Genomic DNA, 25,981 nt, shown 5'->3' with positions numbered 1-25,981 from the left:
GGGAATGATCTAACGGTAACAGACTGAGTGGGGAAACTGAGCAAGACTTGTCTGTGCAGATTCTTCTTGGCATCTCTGTGGGCATCCCTTCCTCTTGGTTATAAAGCAAGACTCCTGGAAAGAAGGTCTTGTAATCTACTACCAGACAAGGTGGGTCAGAGAATTTCTTTATGACTAGCTCCTAAATGGAAAAGTGGGGCAAGGTTAGAGTCACGTTTTTAGGTTTTCTCCCTGGCTTTGGGGCAGAGGAGTTCTAGTTTCTGTGACCTGCCTTGAGCAAGAGGAATTCTAATTCCTATGGCTTACCTTGGGAAAAGAAAAGGAACAGGAGGAAAAAGGGCAGAAGACGGTCAGAATGAGACTTTTTGCTTCTGCTGCTGAAGAGTTAAACTCTGTAACATATTTGAAGAGATTTATTATGAACCAAATATGAGTGACCACTGCCTGTGACACAGCCATCAGAAGATCCTGAGAACATATGCCCAAGGTGGTCAGGGCACAGCTTAGGAAAACATGAGACATCAATCAAATACATTTTAGGGAGACATGAGACGTCAATCAAATACATTTAAGATATACATTGGTTCAGTCCAGAACAGTGGCATAACTTGAACCGGAGGTTGGGGGAGCTTCCAGGTCATAGGTAGATTTAAAAGTTCTCTGGTTGGCAATTGATTGAAATATTTATCATCAACAGAAAGAAATGTCTTGGTTATGATAAGAAGTTGCGAAGACCAAAGTTGTATCATGCAGATGAAGCCTTCAGGTAGCAAGCTTTAGAGAGGATCATAGTAAATCCTTTTCATCAGACTTAAAGTCTGTGTTCATGTTAAGTCGTGTTCCACTTTTCCTGGATTCCTAAAGAGAGGAGGGCATAATGAGACATGTATAACCCCTGCCTTCCCATCATGGCTTGAACCAGTCTTTCAGGTTGAATTTGCAGTGCCTGGACCAAAAGGAGGAAGTCCATTCAGATGGTTGGTGAGGGGCCTTTGAATTTTATTTTTGGGTTATACTTCTGAGGTCCTTCAAATGTTCTACAGTTCAAGGACTTTGTAGGCCAAAGTGCCATATTTTGGGATATCATTGTCTGAACCCCCAACACATTTATTCACAGGGCTTGCCAAAGAAATTGATTTTCTAGAAAAACAAATGTTCTCTAGTGTCACGTATGTGTTTCTTTCTGCCTTTAGGGTAATGTCTCATGTAGTGCCACACTTCACAGGACAAAGCTAGCAATGAGGAGATCAGAGAGATTACTGGGACTGGGGGGACAAATAGAGTGATTGAGAGCATAGCTCTAGCTTCAGGCTGCTGGTGGGCTTGTTTTTTTACTGTATACTATTTACGGCGTGACCTTTCATAAGTTAATAAACTCCTCTGTGCCATGATTTTCTCATCTAGAAAAGGGAAACAATGATATTACTTTAGGAATGGCATTGGGATAAATTTATATATAAATGTATATATATGCCTATGGTACAGTTACAAAATAAATGTCTAGCTGTTTTATTAGTATGATTACTGAGAGGTTTCTCTCAATATGATTTGTCAACTCAGGTTTCTGAGCATTATGAATCAGCTGTGAACTTTGAAATAAAGAAAACAGGTGTAAAGGCCTCACGAGAGTTTGACCCTGTGATGAACATCATGCACATCAATTAATGATCTCCTTTCCAGGAATGAACGGTGATTTTTATCTGACAGCTGAGGCTGCCTTGTGTGAGCTGGTCCCTTGCCCTTGCATTTTCCTCGTGCCTGTTTTGCATCTCTACTGTGAGGGTTAAAGAGTCAGTGCTACATCCAGGGACAAATCTCAGCTTAATACTAGCCCCAGGAGGACTGAGAAAGTCACGAGCAGCAGACGGGTCCACACGGCCAAAAAGTACTCAAGAGATCAAGATCATCCTGGCCAACATGGTGAAACCCTGTTTCTACTAAAGAATACAAAAATTAGCTGGGTGTGGTAGCAGGCATCTGTAGTCCCAGCTACTTGGGAGGCTGAGGCAGGAGAATTGCTTGAACCTGGGAGGCGGAGGTTGCAGTGAGCCGGGATCGTGCCACCAGACTCCAGTTTGGCAACAGAGTGAGACTCCATCCCCCAAAAAATATGGGGATAATAATGCCTACTGCAAAGGATTGTGGTGAGAATAAATGAGACAGTATCAGACATGAAATTGTATAGTTTTGGATATGGCTATTATTATTATTTTAGTAGTAATGGTAGTTAGTAGTAGCAGTTACTGTTGTCAACATCCACAGTTCTCTTTCAGAACCCTCCCACTATCAGTACAATGCTTGCAATAGACACTGATTAACTATCTCAGAGTCTAACTAGGCAGCAGACTTAAAGAGCCTTTATGAAACCAAAGATTTGGTTAGAAACTCCTGGACTAAATCTTCACAGCTCACCGTGGAACTCGCTTTGAAATCCAGTCCCACATTCTAACACAAAATAGTATTTTGGAGGCTCAGTAAAGCAATGTCTGGCTCCAGCCTAGGTGACAATCTTGCAGGCTTGGGCCAGGAAGGGGACTACCTCAGCGACATAGTGGAAAAATAATTTCTCCCTTGACCCTCAGGAAAGCAGGGCTCATGGTAATGGGCAATGCAACCTAATCTCAAAAGGGACCTTATCAGAGTTTTCCTCCCAGCTTCTCCCTCCCCTCAGTTCCCTTTTCCTGACTCCAGGGACATTCTCATTGTATGAGTCAGACTTTTTCTTTCTTTGTAACCTGGGAATCGGGGACAAGGAGCTGAGGGTTCTATAAAAGCCCAGCAGAGCTCTCTAGCTCTCTCACGCACACCAAAGCTCCAGGGCCTGCCTGCCTGCCTGCTTGCTCTGCCTACCAGCTGCTCACTTTCGAAGCCTCCTGCTCTTCCCACCAACACCATGCTCAGGAAGACCCTGATTTTCTCAGCCTTGTGTACCCATACTCACCCCAGGTAAGTGAGCCATGAGAGGCAAAAATTCTTTCATGGTGCGTGTGCATGTGCATGTGTGTGTGCATGCATGCGTGCGTGTGTGCGAGTGTGTGTGTGTATACAGAAAGAGAGAGAGAGAGAGAAAAAAGAGAGAGAAACAGGCCGGGCTCGGCGGCTCAAACCTGTAATCTCAGGACTTTGGGAGGCCAAGGCAGTTGGATCACGAGGTCAGGAGTTCGAGACCAGTCTGGCCAACATGGTGAAACCCTGTCTCTACTAAAAATACAAAAATTAGCTAAGCATGGTGGCAGGCACCTGTAATCCCAGCTACTTGGGAGGCTGAGACAGGAGAATCGTTTGAACCCTGGAAGCAGAGATTGCAGTGAGCCAAGATGGTGCCATTGCACTCCATCCTGGGTGACAGGGTGAGACTCCATCTCAAAAAAAAAAAATCCCCGAAAAATTAAAAAGAGAGACCTACTGTGAAAGTTGTAGAGCTGAATTGTGTAAGACTCAATATGGACTTGCTCTTAAGGTGGGATGGGTGGCTGAGCTCTGAGGGCTTGATTAATTGGATGGCTAAAATAAGATTTGGATTATGTTTGAATTGGCCTCATAAACAGAATGAGCTGGGCCAAGTGGGATTAGGGTACTTGATAGAGAACAACTGAGATTTTTCTGTGGGTCCTACTCACTGCTGAGTGCTGAAAAGGCATTACTCTATTTCTCTCAGGTTAAAAATTCCCAGGAGATATCATTTGATGGTGGAGTGCAGTCAATTTCAGAGCACTTTAGCAGCTAATTCTGTCACAGGCAGTGGAAGTCAGCGAGTCTGGAACGGAAACAAAGGGAAGAAGTAGCTGTCTTCGCGAAGCTTCCAGTTGAAAGTATTCTTTCCTGGTTCTTCCTGTATGCAGATCGATTTCTCAGGAGTAGGGGTACTTCTTCATTTGCATTGAAAATATTGCTTTTCCGTCCTCTTCCTCTGGTAGCTGTTAATGTGGGAGATGCTGGGTGTGGCTTGCTTGCTGATGTGAACTATGATAAAACAAAATGTCTACATTAGAGAGCAGGTGAGTCTGGCTTCCTGGGTCCATGACTTGCCACAGTGCCCCTGCATGTCAGCTGTCACTGTAGCCTAAGGGGAGCCTGGTTGTTGATCAACAGACACACATGTTGATGATGCTGACATGGTTAGCAAGCCCCAGAATGCTTGGTTTGTGCATTCCGTGGGACAGAATGGAAAATAAAGACCTACGCATTGTCCATTATATGAAAAAATGGTAGGAGTAGTGTCTATTCATTCTTGCTCCACTAGTTAGAAATAGCTGGTTTCCGGCCAAGCGCGGTGGCTAAAGCCTGTAATCCCAGCACTTTGGGAGGCTGAGGCGGGCAGATCACGAGGTCAAGAGATCAAGACCATCCTGGCCAACATGGTGAAACCCTGTCTCTACTAAAAAATACAAAAATTAGCTGGGCATAGTGGTGAGCGCTTGTAGTCCCGGCTACTGGGGAGGCTGAGGCAGAAGAATTGCTTGAACCCAGGAGGCAGAGGTTGCAGTGAGCTGAGATCGCGCCACTGCACTGCAGCCTGGCACCTGGCGACAGAGCAAGACTCTGTCTCAAAAAAAAAAAAAAAGAAAAGCTGATTTCCTTGGTCCTTAACCCGTTTTGGTTTTGTTTTTAGCTTTCAGGAACCTGGATGGAGAGTAGAGGGAGTCTTGGACTTTTTCTTCCAGTCTGACCGATACACATTTAGAGGCACAACATCGAATGCTCCCTCCTAAACCGACTCCCTGAAAGGAGGGTGGGTGAGGGACTCAAGCACCCACCTAGGCAGCAGTTAGTCCACTGGACTTTCTAACAGGTGGCAGAAGAGAGGCTTGTGGTGAGACCACGTTTGATGCTGTCTGTCACATTATATTCCATGTTTCCCCCAGAAAAATATCTACCTGGAAATGAACATTCTCACTGGAAAGTACTTGAGCTCTTCTTTTCTTTTTGGCTCCCCTAGAATCAACCACTGACCCACCAGAAGCCACCACGGACCTAGAGTTGCCCACAGATGTGTACCTGGAGAACACCTAGTCTTTTGGTGAGTGAGGGTTTGGCTTCATAGGAGGCCTGCGCAGGTGAAGGTGGGCTCCCACCTTTTGCATTCCTGAGGGAAGGCCTGCTTTCTTTCCTCCAGCAGACTGGATTCCCACCATAGCTTGTGACCACTCCCATCTTCCATTTTGTTTTCCCAGAATTCTCTGCTGACATGGAGTTGGCCACACCAGCTTTGTGCATGAAACCACCTCCAGTCTTGTGAAGGAAGCTATCTCCAGCTTAGTAGAAGGCACCTCCAGCTTAGTGGAAGAAGCCACTGTCAGCTTTATGGAAGAAGTCACTGAGGGCTCAGGTGAGGATTCCTGGCTCCAAACCTCAGAAACGTTTCCCTGTCTTCCTTGTACTGCTTATATCTCATCTCTTAGGAATGTCTCTTGGTAATTTACAGGTTTGGGGATACTTTTGCTGCTGCGTTTTTTGAGGTAGAATAAACTTTTGTCAAATGTTCTTGAAATGTGAGGCAAATTTAAGCATTTTCCCCAGAACATTTTCTTTTTCTTTTTTTTTTTTTTGAGATAGAGTCATGCTCTGTTGCCCAGGCTGAAGTGCAGTGGCACAATTTCGCCTCACCGCAACCTCCACCCCACCCTGAGTTCAAGCGATTTCTCCTGTCTCAGCTTCCTGAGTGGCTGGGATTATAGGCACGTGCCACTGTGCCTGGCTAGTTTTTCTATTTTTAATAGAGACACTGTTTTGCTATGTTGGCCAGGCTAGTCTTGAACTCCTGACCTCAAGTGATCCACCAGCCTTGGCCTCCCAAAGTGCTAGGATTACAAGCATGAGCCACTGTGCCTGGCCTCCCAGAGCATTTTCTGCAGACGGAAACTGTTGAATACCAGTATGGCTCCAGCACTGAGGTCTGCCCCATCTTGATCTCTGGGGCCAACCTCTGGGCTTCTCTGAAAGGAATGAGCTCCTCGTTGTGTGGTAACAAGAATAGAGTCAATAACTTTCTTTTCTTTTCCAGGTGATTACAGTATAATTCAGACAGAGATCATTGTGAGTGAAGATTATGATGTGTGTAATTTGAGTTCAGTGTGAAGAGAAGGAAAAGGCACTTAAAAGCTTCATGAATTAACCCCTACCTTTCCCCACTTCCTCTCTCAAGCCTCCATGTGTCTCTTTTTTCTGTTTGTGACTTAGTCAAAGAGTACTAAAATTTCAATGCCTTTTGCCTCTGCAAGCTCCAATAGTTTGAGAAATACTTGAGATTTCTTTTTCCTGTAAATGAGCATTGGGTCTTAGCTACAAGGGTGAATTTCTAAACAATCTGGTTATTAGGTCTGCAAATAACAGCAAACATTTACTGAGATCTACTGTATTCTACCACTGCCCTAGCTGTATTTGGGTATTGCAGGTAGTAGCTGGAGGAATCTGGAAATTGCGTTTTAGTGGTGGCTGAGGGTCTGTTAGAATGTGGTTGGTTGTGGCTTGAAATTCTTGCTCTGACACTGTCTTCTTTACAGAATATGCCTCATTTGCATATTGAAACAATACCTCAGTATTCTAGTCTAACTACCCAGGTGGCTACGCTTAGTTAATAAGTTAACCATGTCGCCTATTGCTCCTCCACCTATAACCCACAGATGTCAGGACAATTTTCCTGTTTGACTACAAGAGCAAGAAGCAGCTTTATAGACCAACTGGTCATTTCTCCCAATAAACTGGACCTCACCTGTTTCCACACCCTCCTAGTAAGAGGTGGTTTCTGACTATGACAATAACTAAGAGGCTAAGAAGCTTATGTTTTTAATAGGAAGATAAATTTCTCATAAGGCTTTTACTTTTAAAGAAATTTAATTCTTTATTTCTATCCAGTGAAAATGCTGCTTCCTCTGAAGAGCAAGTAACAGGTAAGGCCAAAGATCTTTGATATTTTTTTCTCTTATTTTTGGTCCTTGAGAGATTTATTTTTTTCTAAGAGGCTTTCCAAGGCAGAAGCAAGAAGTGGAATTCTGGAACTCTGTCTCATTTCATGCCCTTCTCAAATGAGTCGCATGCTCATTTACTCTCAGAGAGAAGAGAGAATATGGTACTTGCGTATGAGGATGTGTCTGGTTCAGACGCTACTCTTAGAAGCCTCTGCATGTGAGTGACCAAGCCTTTAACCAAATCCTTCTCAGGGAGTGTATCTGCACCCCATTCCCACTTTCAGGATATCAGCCCTGGAAGAGTGCCTTGCAGGTAGGAGAGGGGGGCTGTGCCACAGTCTCAGTGGAATTCTACAATTACTAACACTACTAGAGGCTGATGAAACAGAATGAAACCATTTCTTAACTGCAGATCAACTCAGCACCTCCATAAGAAGCAATGAGTTCTCCTCAGCTCGTGTTCATAATTTTCATATTCTTCCCCTGATATTAGAGATCTGATGCTATCTTCAGAGACATTTTAATCCACTGTAAAAGGATTCTAAACCAAACACATTCGAGATGTTGAGAGTAGCTATGTAGTCTAATATGGAAGTTAAAACAACCCCTTTCCTTCTGAGGTTTATCTTCTGTATTAGTCCATTTTCATGCTACTGAAAAACACATACCCGAGAGTAAGAAGAGAAAAAGGTTTAATTTCACCTACAGTTCCACATGGCTTGAAGGCCTCAGAATCACGGCAGGAGGCAAAAGGCACTTCTTACTTGGCAGTGGCAAGAGACGAGGAGGAGAAGCAAAAGCAGAAACCCCCGATAAACCCATCAGATCTCATGAGACTTATTCACTATCACAAGAATAGCACTGGAAAGACCGGCCCCCATGATTCAATTACCTCCCTCTGGGTCCCTCCCACAACACGTGGCAATTCTGGGAGATAAATTCAAGTTGAGATTGTAGTTGGGTGGAGACATAGACAAATCGTATCATCTTCCAAGCTCAATTGCCTGAATCTTTAATAATCTAATAGACATAGATAAATAAGGCATTTCCCTTGAGTTTTCAAATTCCTTCCTTCCTAACTCTCTAGGATATGGATTCCAGGCCAATCTGAGGAATCTTATCTAATGGAGAGCCTGAAGAAAAGCCATCAGGCTTTTGATGCACAGAATGTACAATTCATTTAAAAACTCCAAAGCTTAGGGATGCTGAATCAGGAAGTCCCAGCCTTAATACTTCACCTCGCCCTTGGTATTTTCAGAGATCCTCATGAGGAACACAGAGTAAAATGGGTAGCTGGACACGGTGTATCATCTCATTTAAAGCACAATAACAGGGAGGTGAGGGAATTACATCCTAAAGAAATTGAGTCATACACCCAGGGTCACAGTGGTAAGTGAGGAAAGATGGGACTGATCCGTTTGATCTTTTTTTTTTTTTTTTTTTGCTGGAGTGCAATGGCGAAATCTCAGCTCACTGCAACTTCCGCCTCTGGGGTTCAAGCAATTCTTCCGCCTCAGCCTTCCAACTAGCTGGGACTACAGGCGTGTGCCACCACAACTAGCTAATTTTTGTATTTTTGGTAGAGACGGGTTTTCACTGTGTTGGCCAGGATGGTCTCGATTTCTTGACCTCATGATCTGCCCTCCTCAGCCTCCCAAAGTGCTGGGATTACAGGTGTGTGCCACCACACCTGACCAGGACTGATCTTTTGAGACCTAATTCTTTTGTTTCTCCTAGTAAATCCTTTTTTTTAAATTTAGAAAATGAAGCAAATTCCTCATTAGCTGTGACTATCACAGCGCTATCCACTACTTTCTAAGATTATTCTGAGATTTTGAACACACCTGTTACTACACTATAGGAGATTGCATAATTGTAGAAAACTAGAGATACATAGGATGTGCCCAGATGGGGGGAAAACGCAAGGCATTGATCCTGGCTGGGTGGAGGGAATTGTACAAGAATGGGAGAGGGGCATTTCTTAGCTGTACCCCATTTCATATAGGCTCAATAAATATTCATTGTAGTTGTATTTTGAGAGTGGTTTTTATTTAATGAGGGAAGAGATTGCTTAGTTGCCTTGTGTTAATACCCATAGTAATTTTATTTCTCTCTGATACTTTACAAACAGGCACCAACACTTTACAGGGGCCACAGGAAAGCATGAAATGAATCTTGGAAAGTGTGTTAGTTTTCCTGTGCTGCAATAACCCATTACCATCAACTTAGTAGCTTAAATAAACATGACTATTACCTTATAGTTTTGTAGCTCAGAAGTCTGAAATGGGTCTCACGGGGTTAAATCCATGTGTCAAGGCTGAGTCCCTTTCTGGGGGCTCCAGGGAAGAATCCCATGTTCTTTTCCACATTTCTTGACCCTCTTCCACTTTCAAAGCTAGCAATGGCCAGTTGAGCCTCACATGACATTGTATCACATCATGTCACCCCGGCACTGACTCTTCTACCTCAGTCTTCCACAGTTAGGACCTTTTATTCATATTGAGTCTATTGGATAATCCAGAATAATTTCTCCATATTCAGATCAATTGATTAGAAAACATAATTCTCCTTTGCCATGTAAGTTAACATATTCACGTTCTAGGAATTAGGAACAATTATTATTATGGGAGGCCATTATTCTTCATAGCACACCCAAGATGGATGTTTTACTCCTCTCGACCTGGTTTGGTTCAGTGGGGAGTAGGAGAAAGTTACCCGGCTTTTTTTTTTTGAGATGGAGTTTTGCTCTTGTTAACCAGGCTGGAGTGCAATGGCGCGATCTCCTGGGTTCGAGCAATTCTCTTGCCTCAGCCTCCTGAGTAGCTGAGACTACAGGCGTGCGCCACCATGCCCAGCTAATTTTTTGTATTTTTAGTAGAGACGAGGTTTCACCATGTTGACCAGGATGGTCTCGATCTCTTGACCTCATGATCCACCTGCCTCGGCCTCCCAAAGTGCTGGGATTACGGGCATGAGCCACTGCGCCCGGCCAAGTTACCTGGCTTTTTAAAGGTCTACACTAGATGTTTTCAAACGGGTATATATAAATTTGTGTAAAATTAGTTAGTATTGCAAATATTTATATTTTGCTGTATGTGTGTTCAATAATATAAGTAATAACTGAAATGGCAGAAATTACTTTGAGGTTCCCTAAATTTGTACATTGGGGGCAATGAGTCTTTCAAAGTGGTGTGAGGACTTGGAGTAGGGGGGTGTGGATTCTAGTTGTCCCTGTGCCACCTTGGTTAATCATTCTGAGCCCCAGCCTTCTCCTTGGAAAATGAGTCAGTTATACCAAATCAATTTGAAATTTCTTTTTTGGTTTTTGATATATTTCAACAAATAACATACCAATGTTTGGAGTAATGAACTTCTAAAATTATTAACTCATTAGCTTGCCTCAGGAGAAATATTCTGATTATGATTATAATGAGTTTTATACCAGAGCAACTCTAATTTTAAGATTTTTAAATTTTTTTTCTGCTGCATCAAGCCTCTTGTTTCAAGGCTTTTCTTCTCAATAGAAAATAGTTCCAAGGCCTCCCCTAATGCTTTTTAATAATATTTCTGGTACGCTGGTCACTTCTTTTTCAAATTCTCTTCCTGTATATATTTTTGATTTCAAGTAGATTCCATCATGGACTTACATGATAGACCATTAGGATGACTTATTTAATTTAGCCAGGAAAAAGTGTTAGTGGAGTCAAAATAGGTCCTCACTGGTATCTGTCCAGAATGGAAAAATATTTTTATTTTAAATTCCAGCTGATGAATAAGAATGGCTGCCTGGAGAATAATGAGGTGGGCACTTAACTTGGAAATTGGCTAAATAGGGAGGTATAGCACTTTTGCCATACAAGTAGCTGACCCTGATGTGAGTGGCAAATAGATTTGCTAAACCGAAGAGGAAAAGGAAGATGAATTTATTCATTTTTTTACCTTTCCCTTGTGTTTTCTCTAATCTTGGTGTTTTAAAGTTTCTTTTTTAATTTTTTTTTTCTGGCTAGAGAATTCTCTTTACCATCTTTTGAAAAGTTAGACCTTTTGGTGACAAATCCTCTTTTTTTTTCTTTCATCAAATGTCTTTATGGGCCTTCCATTCCTAAAAGATAAATTCACCAGATATAAAAATCAGAACTGAAAGTTCTTTTATTTCATCACATAGACAGTGTTGTGCCACTTTCCTGTGGCTTTCATGTATTTCTGATATTTCCTGCTTCCATTTGTATTGTTTTCCCTCCTGTAGGCAAGCTATTTCCTCCAGCTGCTTTCAAGATTTGTTCTTCCTCAGCGGGGCACAGTGGCTCGCGCCTGTAATCCCAGCACTTTGGGAGGCTGAGGCTGGCGGATCATGAGATCAAGAGATGGAGACCATCCTGGCCAACATGGTGAAACTCTGTCTCTACTAAAAGTGCAAAAATTACCTGGGCATGGTGGTGCACACCTGTAGTCCCAGCTACTTGGGAGACTGAGGTGGGAGAATGCCTTGAACCCTGGAAGCGGAGGTTGCAGTGAGCTGAGATCGCACCATTACACTCCAGCATGGTGACAGAGCAAGACTCCATCTCAAACAAACAAACAAACAAATTTGTTCTTCCTTTTAGTTTTCAGATATTTTGCCATGATATACCTTAGTTTGGATTCTTTGTGTTTATCTTGGTTAGTGATATACACTGAAAGTTTGTGTACCTTCAAAATTCATATGTAGACATCCTAAATTCAATGTGATATTATTTGGTGGTTAGGCCTTCGGAAAATAATTAGGTTTAGATTAAGTCATGACGGTGGGGACCTCGTGTTGAGATCAGAGGCCTTATTAAAAAAGAGAGAAAGAGAAGGAAACAAGAAATACCTCTTTCTTCTCTCCAACATGTTCGGATACAATGAAATGAGATGATGTCCATTTACAGCCATAAATTGTCTTCATCAAAACTCAACTATGCTGGCATTCTAATCATGGTCCTCCAGCCTCCAGTATTGTGAACAACACATTTCTGTTTTCATAAACCACCCATTCTATGGTATTCTTATACAGTAGCCTAAAATGGCTAAGAAATTTTGGGTTTGCTTGAATTTAGAAATCTGTGAGTTTTTGTCCATCGCCAAATTTAGAAAGTTTTCAGTCTTAGAGATCTTTCTAAAAGTTGCCTATTTCTTCTCTCCTTCTGGGACTCTGATAACACAAAAATTAGGCCTTTGGTTATAACATTACAAGTCCCTGAGGATGTGTTTATAGTTTTTTCCTGCTTATCTTCTTAAATTTTTTATTTGGTTATTGTAAGTTTCGGTTCTAAAATTTCCATTCATTTCTTTTATATATTTCAATTTCTTGGCTGAGATTATTTTTTAATTTGTTTCGTATGTGTTTGCAAGTAAAATACAGGAAGCATTTTTATTATGACTGCTTTAAAATCTTTGCTCAATAATTCTAACATCTTTGTCATTTTTGTTCTGGAATCTACTAATTATCTTTTATATTTAAGTTGAGATTTTTCCTGGTTCTTGGTATACCAAATGATTTTTTAAATGAACCAGAACATTTTAGATATTATGAGACTCTAGAACTTATTCAATCCTTCTGTCTTAGCTGGCTTCCTCAGATACTATCCCTGCAAGGGAAGAGAGTGAGGGAGGGACACTCCATTGCTGCCAGATGATGTAAAGGTTTCCTCTCAATCTCTGTTGACACCTAGGCAGGGGAAGGTTCCTCATTACTGCTCACTGGAGGCTGGATTCTGGCTCACCACTAGGCCTCCACTGTTAGCCTGTCTGGGGGCAAAAGTGCTTTGTTACCGTTTCCCACGTGGCCTCCACGAGCACTACCTGGTATGGAAAGGAGGGCGCTTCTTCATTGGTGCTTTAGGAGTAGATCCAGCTCCCCATTTGCCCTCCAGTCAAGGTGGGGAAGCAGAGTGAGGGGCTCATTACTACTAGTTGGGGGAAAGTTCCAACTTCTGCTATTCTGAGATGCTATTCTGGAGAAGGGTTGGGACAGCTTGTCACAGCCTGGCAGGTGTAAGGATTTAAAGATCTAAGCTCTTCCCCTGAGGTAATACTATTTGGCTGCAGTGGAGTGGCTATTGTCTAAATGTTTTCTGCCTTTCTAGACTGTCTATTTCCTTGTCCTTTGGCTAAAATTATAGGCTTTTGTTGGGAAATTCTTATCTGTGCCTGTTAGTATTTCTATGTTGATGGCATTTTTAGCTAAAATTCTGCAAATTATAAAGCAAAAAAGAAAACTTAAGAATTCATCACTATACAATTTCTTGAGTCCCTACCACATCTGCCTTGGTCTCTCTAGGTCTGAGTTTTCATATATTTTGTATACAATGTTCAGGGTTTATAGTTGTTCTTAGTAGAAGGAATAGGGCAAATTATATTTACTTCATTTTTTGGAAGCAGAAATTGGGTTACTTTCTATAAGAAAGCAGCAGGTGAATTTCTAAGTTATCTGCCTCTTCAAGAGGAACTGGGCTTTCTTAACATCTGAGCAACAATTGACCTACAGGCGGTATTACTCTCTGTATAGGTAGAGAATAGGCTGAATATTAAATGTTAAGGAGGAGAATCATTGGAATTTAAATGAGGAAGGAGACTTAGTTTTATCCATGTTCACCAGCCACTTGATGATATGCAACAATGCATTTGTTCATCAACATTCCTTCTGGATGGCCTTTCGGCTTATTTTTGAATGGTTCGAATGCTAAAAAAGCAAGTGTTTATCAAATAATCTATTTTTTGGATAATTCATTATTAGAACTTTGTCATAGGAAAGAAAGAACAAAACCAGTCTTTTCTAATAAAAGAATAAATAAACTTAAATGTATTAAACTTTTATTGCTGTATGTCATGGAGGGTAATTTTATAAACATGATGCATTTTACAAGAATGAAATCATGTAATTTTATATGCATCATGTAGGGTAATTTAATATACATTATGCATTTAATTCTTGTAGGTAGTCCTCTGCCTTAGCCAGTTTGAGCTGCTATTAATAAAATGTTTTATCTTGGGTAATTTATAAATAATACAAATGTATTTCTCATAACTCTGGAGGCTAGAAAGTTGAAGATTGAGGTGGTAGCAGATTTGGGGTTGTGGGAGAGCCCATTACGAACAGACAATTTCTCCCAGCTTCTCTCTCTTGAGGCAGAAGTGTGAAAGAAGGAGGAACACTGAGTTCTCACATGTCAAAAGAGATGGAAGAGCTCGGCAGATTTTGGGAGCCTCTTTTTATTTTACTTATTTATTTTTTTTTTACTTTAAAAATTTTTAATCAATACATAGTAATTATACATATTTATGGGTTACAATGTGATATTTCAATACCTGCATACAATGTATGATGACCAAATTCAGGTAATAACCATATCTATCACCTCAAATAATTATCATTTTTTTGTGCTGTGGACATTTAAAATCCTCACTTCTACGTATTTAAAAATATAGAGTTAATTGTTAACTATAGTTACCTTATAGTTCTATAGAACACAGTAACTTATTCCTTTTCATCTAGCTGTAATTTTGTATTTATTAACCCATCTTTCTCTATTCCTCCTTCCTCCCCATCTTACCAGCTTCTAGTTACCACTATTCTACTATCAATGTCTATGAGATTAACTTATTTAGCTTCCACTACATGAATGAGAGAGCATGAAGTGTTTATCTTCCTGTGCCTGGCTTACTACACTTAAAACATCCTCTAGGCTCATCCATGTTGCCACAGTTGAAGGATTTCATTCTTTTTATGGCTGAATACTATTCCATTGTTTATATATGGCACATTTTCTTTATCTGTTTATATGCTGATCAACACTTAGGTTGTTTTTATCTCAGCTATTGTTGAATAGTGCTGCTTTTTATAGGGAAATTGATCCCCATAATGAAAGCAGAGCCCACATGACTTAATCACTTCCCCCAAAGACTCCATCTCTTAATACTATTGAATAGGGAATTAAGTTTCAACATAAATTTTATAGAGACATAAACATTTAAACTATGGCATTCTGTCCCTGGTCACCCCTACAAATATATGGTCTTCTCACATACTAAGTACATTTATTTCATCCCCCAAATCCCTAAAGTCTTAATTCATTCCAGCATCCACTTTAAAATCTAAATCCAAAGTCTCATCTAAATACATCAAAATCAGATATGGTGTGGCCAGTTTTCTAATACGGAACCATCCTCAACATCCTCATCCTCTTTCAATATGGTTTATTATTCTTTTAGCATAGTGTTCATTTGTTTATGTATTATTGAATAGTTTCTCTAATAGAGTATCCTGCTGTCCTATATATTTTGTTTAATGAAACTCAGAATGAATTCGGGAACTTGTTTCCTGTACTTAAAAAGTTTAAATAAAAATTATGTGCTTTTTAATGATTAAAAATTAGATATTAAAGTTTTCTGTATTCAGTGACATTGGAGGTAATAATGGGAAGAGGTTAAAGACAGTTAAGTATCAAATTCTTTTGCTTGTTAGGGTTATTTTCTATTCAACTTTCCCTCAGCATCTTAAGTTAAATTTGTCAGTCTGTGTTATCTGAAAATAATATTGATATTGCTGGAATTTCAATCAGAGTTTTACTCAAATTTCTTGTCCTTGAAAATACATTACGCTGCACCCCTTATGAAATCCACTCAAGTTTTTAAAAAGAAATTCGTGAAGGACTTAGGGAGGAAGAGAACTGAGCAATGAAAAAAGAGGAGAAAAGAAAATAGTGAGTTTTATGGAGAAGAGATCTAGAACCACATTTGTGTCCCTAGAAACCAGGATTAATAGTTTTGGAAATTTTAAGAATTCCCCAGCCCCTACAACTCCCTCTCATTTGTTATATATTCCTTGTTTTCCTAAAGTTACAAGAATATCAATGGAAGATGTGAAAATAATTTTAAGAATTTGCATTTGTGCTATGCAATCTAGGACAGAAAAGGAACAATTGAACTCTTTCTCCTTGGCAGCTGGTTTTATTAAGATAAAGGAGGAGGGAAGCCTGCTGGAAGCATCAGTGAGCAGGAGTCCCAGATGTTTTTAGATTGTATTAATGTCCTTCAAATTCCAGACTCAGAAACACCCACAAAGAGAAGCAACAATCAGAAATTGCATGCTATTAACATTTTATTGGTATACTGAAGAAAGGGGTTATGAGCGCATTATTTCAATGTCATGGTTTTCTGAAGGAAGTTGTCTTCTTATTTATGTTCTGAAACAAACAAACAAATAAGAAAATTTAACACAAGATACAATATGGCAAAAAGTATTTAATCTCTTGATGATATGACTGAAGTAAATTATTGCCTTCAGGATTAAGAAAACAGATTGTTTTTATGGTGTTTATGTTTTGGTTACTGTTCAAAACATTCAAGGTTATATTTGTGAAAATGATGATGGCAACTTGAACCTATAGTAGTGAAAAACTTACACAAGCCTACTTGCCAATTAACAGTGATTGGTTGAAGAAATCATGGTACAGTCACACAAGAGAATAGTGTACAAATGTAACAACAGAAGAAAAACATACAAATAAATCACCAAGAAGACCTATATGTCTCTGTGAAATGACAAAGTTATCTAAGACATATATTATTTGAAATAAGCAAGTACAGATCCGTATGTAAAAGAATATATTATTTGTAGAAAAATTAATGACATATGCTTAAATACACGTAAATATTTCGGGGAAGATGTTCAAAAAATTAGTGGTGGTGACTTTTGGAGAGGGGTGTGAGTAAGTAGGATAAGATATCACTTTAAGATTTAGCTTCATACCATCCTGTTCAGTTAGATTTTTTTCCTCGAGCATGTACTATTTTCCAAATAAGTATTTTTAAAACTAAATAAAATATAGGAGCATCAAGTTCAAGTATCGTTTAGCAAGGACACTGGACCTGAGAGGCTGGTGTGAGGCAGGACTGAGCAAAGAGTGCTGTGATGGAAATCTGAGAGAAACCTGAGATGGAGAGTCCTTGGGTCTGAGAGGGCAGACTCAAGGAGAGGTGGCAGAGCACCAAAGGGAGAACATCCCGATTCCTCATTACCAACTCATTTTTATGAGACAAGTCATCTTAAGAAAAAAATTGGGGAGGTCATTATTTCATAAGAATTCTTTGAACAGCTTGTTAAAAATACAAGGACTTGCAACCTTATTCAGGAATATCTGAATACAAATCTTTAGAAATGGTGTCCAGGATTTTGCAATTTCAACATGTTTCCAATTGATTTGTGAACATGATAGAGTTTGAGAACGGTGACATTTAAGGCATTTAATGGAGAATGAACTGGAATCATACCTGTCATTGAATTCTAGAATCTCAGTGACTGGTCCTGGGGACGTCTTCTTGGTCCGTCCCTTGGGAATAATGATGGTACTCCCTGTGACCTTACAGGAGGAGGCAGGGGTAGAAAGTGGTGATGGTCTCCTGGTCGGGGTGGTCCTTGATGATTTTGAAAAGGAGGTGGGGGAGGATGGTGGTGATGGCCTCCTGGTTGGGGTGGTCTCTGCTGAGGACCATGATCTTGGTTTCCGCCGTCACCAGGGGGTCTAGGTAGGAATCCTTCAGGAGGAGGTGTCTGGGGTCCCTGATCTAGGCTCTGACTTGAGTCCTCTACATCTGTGTGAGTAATGCCCAAGAATGCATGAGCTGAGTGAAGAAAAACTCTCTTTGTATTTCTCTCACCTTGCCACACAGCCCTCTTCTCCCCAAACCTGCTTCTTGACTGTCAACTTCCCTTGTGCCCACTGTTCTTTTTTTTTTTAATGCAGATCTCCTCTTAATCCATGTAAGAGTAATATGGAAAGTCTCATTTATTTGTTCCTGTGACAAGTATGAGTCCTTAAATTTGAAAAGAGAGGTTCTTGCATAACTTAGAGTTGCCAGAGGATGTCTCCAAGGACAGAAAAAAAATAGCAAAAGGATCATAACTTTCAGTTATATTACTGGTTATTTTTTTGGTTGCTGTAATACCTTACAAACTGTGACTCCGTCTCTGGGCACCTAAGCCTTATGTGGAAACTAGAGCTGATTTCCCAGGCTCCTGGAACCAATTTGAGAAATACTAAGAGACAGAAGAGAAAGACAATGTGAAAGCCTGCACATGATCACTAAACAGCTGTGGCAAGTATTTGTCATCTGTAGTAACATAGCTGAGTGGGTCAACACAGAGAAAAGATATCCATACACCGATTTTGTTTTGTTTTGTTTTGCATTAGTCCCTGAAGCCACATAACTGTGCAGGGGAACACTGGGGAAGAAAGAAGCAGTTAAGGATGGGAGGCATCAGAATGAGAACATTTCTCATTTGTGCATCATCTCTCAGCAGTCATTTCGACCTGGGACAAAAAGCCTGCCCACTCCGCTTGTCCTCAAAGTCAGGCATGTCTGTATTCAAGTTGGTAGCCTGGCTCACGGGTCCCAGAATCAAGGATGGGAAGAACTGTCTATATATTTAGGGGCATTAACATTAATCAATGCCTGATTCCTCCCACCACCTTCCTCCCCCCAAAAATATGACGAGAGGAAGACATTGAAAAAACTAAAAAAATTCAAGTGGAAAGAAAAAGAAAAGAAATTGATTGAAGATCATTGGGATTTACCTGGTGTGGTGGAAGGCAAGTCTTCTTGGATCACATCTAGGAAAAGAAGCACAGGAAGAAGTGAACATTACCTCATAAATCTTTCAGGGTTCACAGTGATCTACAGGGAAAGGGGTTTTCTGACCATACCCTGTGCATCCCCTAAGTTACCTCATCAACCAACTTCTGTGAAGCTGCTGGAAGGGGAGGAAGATGTCATGGGAGGCAGGGTTGTTACTACCACTGAGCATCAACCATGAACTCAACATAGAAGAGTCCTCAGGATCCCTCAAACCCTAATGCTAATTTAAGCAAACTACTCTGGGTATTTTCATGTTATATTTTAGTTTTTCTACCTTCTTCCTTCTCTAAATATTTTGATCATATTCACATGCTTTCCCAAGAAGAGCAACCAGGAATAAATACTTGGATGCAATCTTACACATATTGCCTGCAATATATTGAAATTTTAAATGTGAGTGGAAGAAAAATGGGAATTTGGGGACTTGATATTTCTATACCATTATGTAGAAAAACACGTATTTATTATCCATTCCTCTGTCCCTGAAAGTACTCTGATGTGTGTTTATCTCCTTCATTGATTCTGCATCCCCTGTGCTGCAAGGACACTGTCATCGCTGTCTACTGAAATTACTGTAGGATCTTCGTAGTTGGACTTCCCTGGATCAGTCTTGCATTCTCTGCTGCATCCTTCACAGAACAGTCAGGTCTTTCTAAAAATACAAATCTTACTTTGTCATTCCTCTAATTGAAATCTCTATTGGGTTCCAAGAGTATATCAAATAAAGTATAAGACCTTGGCATGGAATGAGGGCACAACAGATGTCATCCTTGGAATGAGAACTCTGAAGTCCCATCCTTCTTCTCTTTCTCCTTCCTTTCTTCCTGCTCTTCCTCTACAGTGGTGTGGAGTGAATCCCCGAGGCCCAAGAAGAGTCATGGCCCCTCACCCCAGTCCCCACTTCCTATTAATTTTTTTTTTTTTTTTTTTTTACCGTTATCTGTGCTCTGAGCTGAGCTCAGAGCCAGCAGGACCACTGAGAGCAGGACCAGCAGCATCTTGAAGGAGGCTCTGGAGTTGCTTCCACCTCTGTGCTGAGAGAAATATGGTAGCTCCCTTTATAAACATGAGCAGAACAATGGCACCTTTGAGCTCCATACTGGGTGGACCTCACTACCTGACAGATTAGGTTTTGCTTTCGCCTGATAAAGTTGAATAAGAGGAACTCTATGAGAGGAAAGCAAAACCTAATCTGTCAGGTAGTGACATTACTTTTGGGACTTTAGCCCAGCCGGATGTGGTGGTAGGATGTGGTTAGGTACAACCTGTGACTCTTGTTACTTTTTGGGACTTTAGCCCAGCAGGATGTGGTGGTAGGATGTGGTTAGGTAACCTGAGTTAGGTACAACTCAAGCATAGATTCTAAAAGAACAGAATCCAAGCAATCAGCACAAATACTACAATTGAAGTCTGGTCATCATTTGATTTTCAATCAGGTGAGACAGTTACTTGGTCTTTTCCCTGCACTGCTTGTCTGTGTGCACATGTGCTCACATTTGTATATGTGTGCCAGCAGTGATCCTATAGCCAGAAGTAAAAATGATTAATATCTCTGGCTATTAGCATAGCCTAAATTCCATATGTATGATATATGTACCTATATGGATGATACATAGCTTAATTTCATAATAATATAGAGATTATTTCTGCTTAATGTTGATTTGTGTGAGGACAACACATACTTGAGCACACGTGGATGACAGAAGGTTGACCCTCAGGCTACTCAGGCCCAAAGAGATTAAGATTCTTTAAACTGAGCACTAACCAGAGATGCTTTATTGTTGTAGAACACAGATATTAAAACATTCCATGTTTATTAATATACTGATGGTTAGTAAAGCAAAACTGGCCACAGAAAGCACCATTTGATTTCTGCAGAACCCTGTGAATAAACAGTTGCTTGAATAAGCCATGCTATTTTATGTCCCTAAGACTTCTTTCATAGTCTTTCTCTTTTCTAAAATGTTCTATAAGATTTAGTTTAGGTCTTACTTCTTGTACCAAATATTTTAATCATAATGACTGATTATTGAGTGAACATGATAATATAATCTAATTAGATAGTATGATACCCCATTGAAAGCCTCAAGTATTGCATTGATTTTCTTTTTTTTTTTTTTCCCTTGTACTTTAGGTTCTGGGGTACATGTGCAGATCATGCTGCAGGACTGTTGCATAGGTACGTAACATGGCAATGTGGTTTGCTGCCTCCATCCCCCCATCACCTGTGTCTGGCATTTCTCCCTGTGTTATTTCTCCCCAACCTCCCCACCTCCTGCTGTGCATCCCCTAGCTCCCCGCAACAGACCCCAGTGTGTGATGCTCCCCTCCCTGTGTCCACGTGTTCTCGTTGTTCAACACCTGCCTATGGGTGGGAACATGCAGTGTTTGATTTTCTGTTCTTGTGTCAGTTTGCTGAGAAAGATGGTTTCCAGATTCATCCATGTCCCTACAAAGGACACAAACTCATCATTTTTTATGTCTGCATAGTATTCCATGGTGTATATGTGCCACATTTTCCTTGTCGTCTATCATCGATGGGCATTTGGGTTGGGCAATTGGTTGGTTCAGTGCCACAATGAACGTATGTGTACATGTGTCTTTATAATAGAACGATTTCTAATCCTTTGGGTATATACCCAGTAATGGGATTGCTGGGTCAAATGAAATTTCTGTTTCTAGATCCTTGAGGAATCACCACACTGTCTTCCACAACGGCTGAACTAATTTGCACTTGCACCAACAGTGTAAAAGTGTTCCTATTTCTCCACATCCTCTCCAGCATCTGTTGTCTCCAGATTTTTTAATGATCATCATTCTAACTGGCGTGAGATGGTATCTCAATGTGGTTTTGACTTGCATTTCTCTAATGACCAGTGATGATGAGCATTTTTTCATATGTTTGTGGACCTCATATATGTCTTCTTTGAAAAGTGTCTGTTCATATCCTTTGCCCACTTTTGTATAGGTTTGTTGGTTCCTTTCTTGTAAATCTGTTTTAGTTCTTTGTAGATTATGGATATTAGCTCTTTGTCAGATGGGTAGATTTCAAAAATTTTTTCCCATTTTGTTGGTTGCTGGTTCACTCTAATGATTGTTTCTTTTGCTATACAGAAGCTCTGGAGTTTAATTAGATCCCATTTGTCTATTTTGGCTTTTGTTGCCAATGCTTTTGGTGTTTGAGTCATGAAGTCCTTGCCTATGCCTATGTCCTGAATAGTTTTGCCTAGGTTTTCTTCTAGGATTTTTATGGTTTTAGGTCTAATGTTTAATCTTTAATCCATCTGGAGTTAATTTTAGTGTAAGGTATCAGGAAGGGGTCCAGTTTCTGCTTTCTGCACACTACTGGCCAGTTTTCCCAACACTATTTATTAAACAGAGAATCCTTTCCCCATTGCTTGCTTTTGTCATGTTTGTCAAAGATCAGATAGTTGTAGATGTGTGGCATTGCCTCCAGGGCCCCTGTTCTGTTCCATTGGTCTATATCTCTGTTTTGGTACCAGTACCATGCTGTTTTGATTACTGTAGTCTTGTAGTAGAGTTTGAAATCAGGTAGCATGATGCCTCTGGCTTTGTTCTTTTTGCTTAGGATTGTCTTGACTATGTGGGCTCTCTTTTGGTTCCATATGAAGTTTAAGGTGGTTTTTTCCAGTTCTGTGAAGAAGGTCATTGGTAGCTTGATGGGGATAGCATTGAATCTGTAAATTACTTTGGGCAGTATGGCCATTTTCACAATATTGATTCTTCCTAACCATGAGCATGGAATGTTTCTGCATCTGTTTATGTCCTCTCTTATTTCCTTGAGGAGTGGTTCGTAGTTCTCCTTGAAGAGGTCCTTTACATCCTTTGTTAGTTGTATTCCTAGGTTTTTTACTCTCTTTGTAGTAATTGTAAATGGGAGTTTGCTCATGATTTGGCTCTCCATTAGTCTATTATTGGTGTGTAGAAATGCTTGTGATTTCTGCACATTGATTTTGTACCCTGAGACTTTGCTGAAGTTGCTTATAAGTTGAAGGAGATTTTGGGCTGAGATGATAGGGTCTTCTAAATATACAATCATGTCATCTGCAAATAGAGACAATTTGACTTTCTCTTTTCTTAATTGAATACACTTTATTTCCTTTTCTTGCCTAATCGCTCTGGCTAGAACTTCCAGTACTATATTGAATAGGAGTGGTGAGAGAAGGCATCCTTGTCTAGGGCCAGATTTCAAAGGGAATGCTTCCAGTTTTTGCCCATTTAGTATGATATTGGCTGTAAGTTTGTCGTAAATAGCTTTCATTATTTTGAGATACATTATGTCAATACCTAGTTTATTGAGGGTTTTTAGCATAAAGGGCTGTTGAATTTTGTCGAAGGCCCTCTCTATATCAGTTGAGATAATCATGTGGTTTTTGTCTTTGGTTCTGTTTATGTGGTGAATTACATTTATAGACTTGCGTATGTTGAACCAGCCTTGCATCCCCGGAATGAATCCTACTTGATCATGGTGGATAAGCTTTTCGATGTGCTGTTGCAATCGGCTTGCCAGTATTTCATTGAAAATTTTTGCATCTATGTTCATCATGGATATTGGCCTGTAGTTTTCTTTTCTTGTTGAGTCTCTGCCAGGTTTTGGTATCAGGATGATATTGGTCTCATAAAATGATTTGGGAAGGATTCCCTCTTTTTGGATTATTTGGAATAGTTTCAGAAGGAATGGTACCAGCTCCTCTTTGTATGTCTGGTAGAATTCAGCTGTGAACCCATCTGGACCTGGACTTTTTTTGGTTGGTAGGCTATTAATTGCTGCCTCAACTTCAGCCCTTGTTATTGGTCTATTCAGGGTTTCGACTTCTTCCTGGTTTAGGCTTGGGAGGAGGCAAGTGTCCAGGAATTTATCCATTTCTTCCAGGTTTCCTAGTTTATGTGCATAGAGTTGTTTGTAATAATCTCTGATGATGGTTTGAATTTCTGTGGAATCTGTGGTGATATACCCTTTATCGTTTTTTATTGCATCTATTTGGTTATCCTCTCTTTTCTTTTTTATTAATCTGGCTAGTGGTCTGTCTATTTTGTTGATCTTTTCAAAAAACCAGCTCCTGGATTTATTGATTTTTTGAAGGGTATTTTGTGTCTCTATCTCCTTCAGTTCTTCTCTGATCTTAATTTCTTGTCTTCTGTTAGCTTTTGAGATTTTTTGATCTTGCTCCTCTAGCTCTTTCAATTTTGATGATAGGGTGTCAATTTTAAATCTCTCCTTTCTTCTCATGTGGGCACCTATTGCTATATATTTTCCTCTAGAGACTGCTTTAAATGTGTCCCAGAGATCTTCTGGTATATTGTGTCTTCGTTCCCATTGGTTTCAAACAACATCTTTATTTCTGCCTTCATTTCATTGTTTATCCAGTCAACATTCAAGAGCCAGTTGTTCAGTTTCCATGAAGCTGTGCAGTTCTGGGTTGGTTTCTGAATTCTGAGTTCTAACTTGATTGCACTGTGGTCTGAGAGACTGTTTGTTATGATTTCCGTTCTTTTGCATTTGCTGAGGAGTGATTTACTTCCAATTATGTGGTCAATTTTAGAGTAGGTGTGATGTGGTGCTGAGAAGAATGTATATTCTGTGGATTTGGGGTGGAGAGTTCTGTAAATGTCTATTAGGTTTGCTTGGTCCAGGTCTGAGTTCAAGTCCTGGATATCCTTGTTAATTTTCTGTTTCATTGATCTGTCTAATATGTCAATGGTGTGTTGAAGTCTCCCACTATTATTGTGTGGGAGTCTAAGTCTCTTTGTAAGTCATTAAGAACTTGGCTTATGTATCTGGGTACTCCTGTATTGGGTGCATACATATTTAGGATCGTTAGTTCTTCTTTTACCATTATGTAATATCCTTCTTTGTCTCTTTTGATTTTTGTTGCTTTAAAGTCTATTTTATCAGAGATGAGAATTGCCACTCCTGCTTTTTTTTTGCTCCCCATTTGCTTGGTAAATATTCCTCCATCCCTTTATTTTGAGCCTTTGTGTATCCTTGCATGTGAGATGGGTTTCCTGGACACAGCACACTGATGGGTTTTGGCTTTTCATCCAATTTTCCAGTCTGTGTCTTTTGGTTGGGGAATTTAGTCCATTTACATTTAGGGTTAATATTGTTATGTATGAATTTGATACTGCCATTTTGATGCTAGCTGGCTGTTTTCCCCGTTAATTAATGCAGATTCTTCATTGTGTTGATGCTCTTTACCATTTGGTATGTTTTTGGAGTGACTGGTACTGGTTGTTCTTTTCTATGTGTAGTGCCTCTTTCAGGATCTCTTGTAAAGCAGGCCTGGTGGTGATGTAATCTCTGAGTACTTGCTTGTTTGTAAAGGATTTTATTTTTCCTTCACTTATGAAGCTTAGTTTGGCTGGATATGAAATTCTGGGTTGAAAGTTCTTTTCTTTAAGGATGTTGACTACTGGCCCCCAGTCTCTTCTGGCTTGTAGGGTTTCTGCTGAGAGATCTGTTGTGATTCTGATGGGCTTTCCTTTGTGGGTAACCCAACCTTTCTCTCTGGCTGCCCTTAGCATTTTCTCCTTCATTTCAACCCTGGTGAATCTGACAATTATGTGCCTTGGGGTTGCTCTTCTTGAGGAATATCTTTGTGGTGTTCTCTGTATTTCCTGGACTTGAATATTGACCTGCCTCACTAGGTTGGGGAAGCTTTCCTGGATAATATCCTGAAGAGTATTTTCCAGCTTGGATTCATTCTCTTTGTCACATTCAGGTACACCTATCAAATGTAGATTAGGTCTTTTAATGTAGTCCCATATTTCTTGTTGATTTTGTTCATTCCTTTTTACCTTGCTTTCTCTAATCTTGCTTTCTCATTTTATTTCATTGAGTTGATCTTTGACCTCTGATATCCTTTCTTCTGCTTGGTCAATTCGGCTGTTGAAACTTGTGCATGCTTCGCGAAGTTCTCGTGTTGTATTTTTCAGCTCCAACAATTCACTTATATTCCTCTCTAAGTTGTCCATTCTCATTAGCATTTTGTCAAATCTTTTTTCAAGGTTCTTAGTTTCTTTGCATTGGGTTAGAACATGTTCTTTTAGCTCACAGAAGTTTCTTATTACCCACCTTCTGAAGCCTGATTCTGTCATTTCATCACACTGATTCTCCATCCAGTCTTGTTCTCTTTCTGGTGTGGAGTTGTGATCCCTTGTAGGAGGAGAGGTGTTCTGTTTTCGGGTGTTTTCATCCTTTTTGCGCTGGTTTCTTCCCATCTTTGTGGATTTATCCACCTGTTGTCTTTGTAGTTGCTGACTTTCTGATTGGGTCTCTGATTGGACATCCTGTTTGTTGATGGTGAAGTTATTTCTGTTTCTTGGTTTTCCTTCTAACAGTCTGGCCTCTCTGCTGTAGGACTGCTGAGGTCTGCTCCAGGCCCTGCTTGCCT

The 25,981-nt window shown here is 40.2% G+C and overlaps 1 protein-coding gene across 1 annotated transcript; it reads right to left on the bottom strand.

Moving 5' to 3' along the window:
- Window positions 1-16,011: 16,011 nt before the first annotated feature.
- Window positions 16,012-19,598, bottom strand: PRR4 (proline rich 4). Its single transcript, XM_012434289.3, has 4 exons — window positions 19,501-19,598; window positions 18,506-18,541; window positions 17,202-17,522; window positions 16,012-16,114 (listed from the first exon to the last, which is right to left on the bottom strand). The coding sequence occupies exons 1-3, from the start codon at window positions 19,562-19,564 to the stop codon at window positions 17,215-17,217; spliced, it is 408 nt and encodes a 135-aa protein (XP_012289712.2). The 5' UTR covers window positions 19,565-19,598; the 3' UTR covers window positions 16,012-16,114; window positions 17,202-17,214.
- Between the last annotated feature and the right edge of the window lie 6,383 nt (window positions 19,599-25,981).

Source organism: Aotus nancymaae, unplaced genomic scaffold (genome assembly GCF_030222135.1).
Source record: "Aotus nancymaae isolate 86718 unplaced genomic scaffold, 86718_ANA_hifiasm-v0.15.2.pri h1tg000016l, whole genome shotgun sequence".
Taxonomy (NCBI): Eukaryota; Metazoa; Chordata; class Mammalia; order Primates; family Aotidae; genus Aotus; species Aotus nancymaae.
Note: the sequence above shows the minus strand (reverse complement) of the source record. Positions and strands in the feature narration are given on the sequence as shown.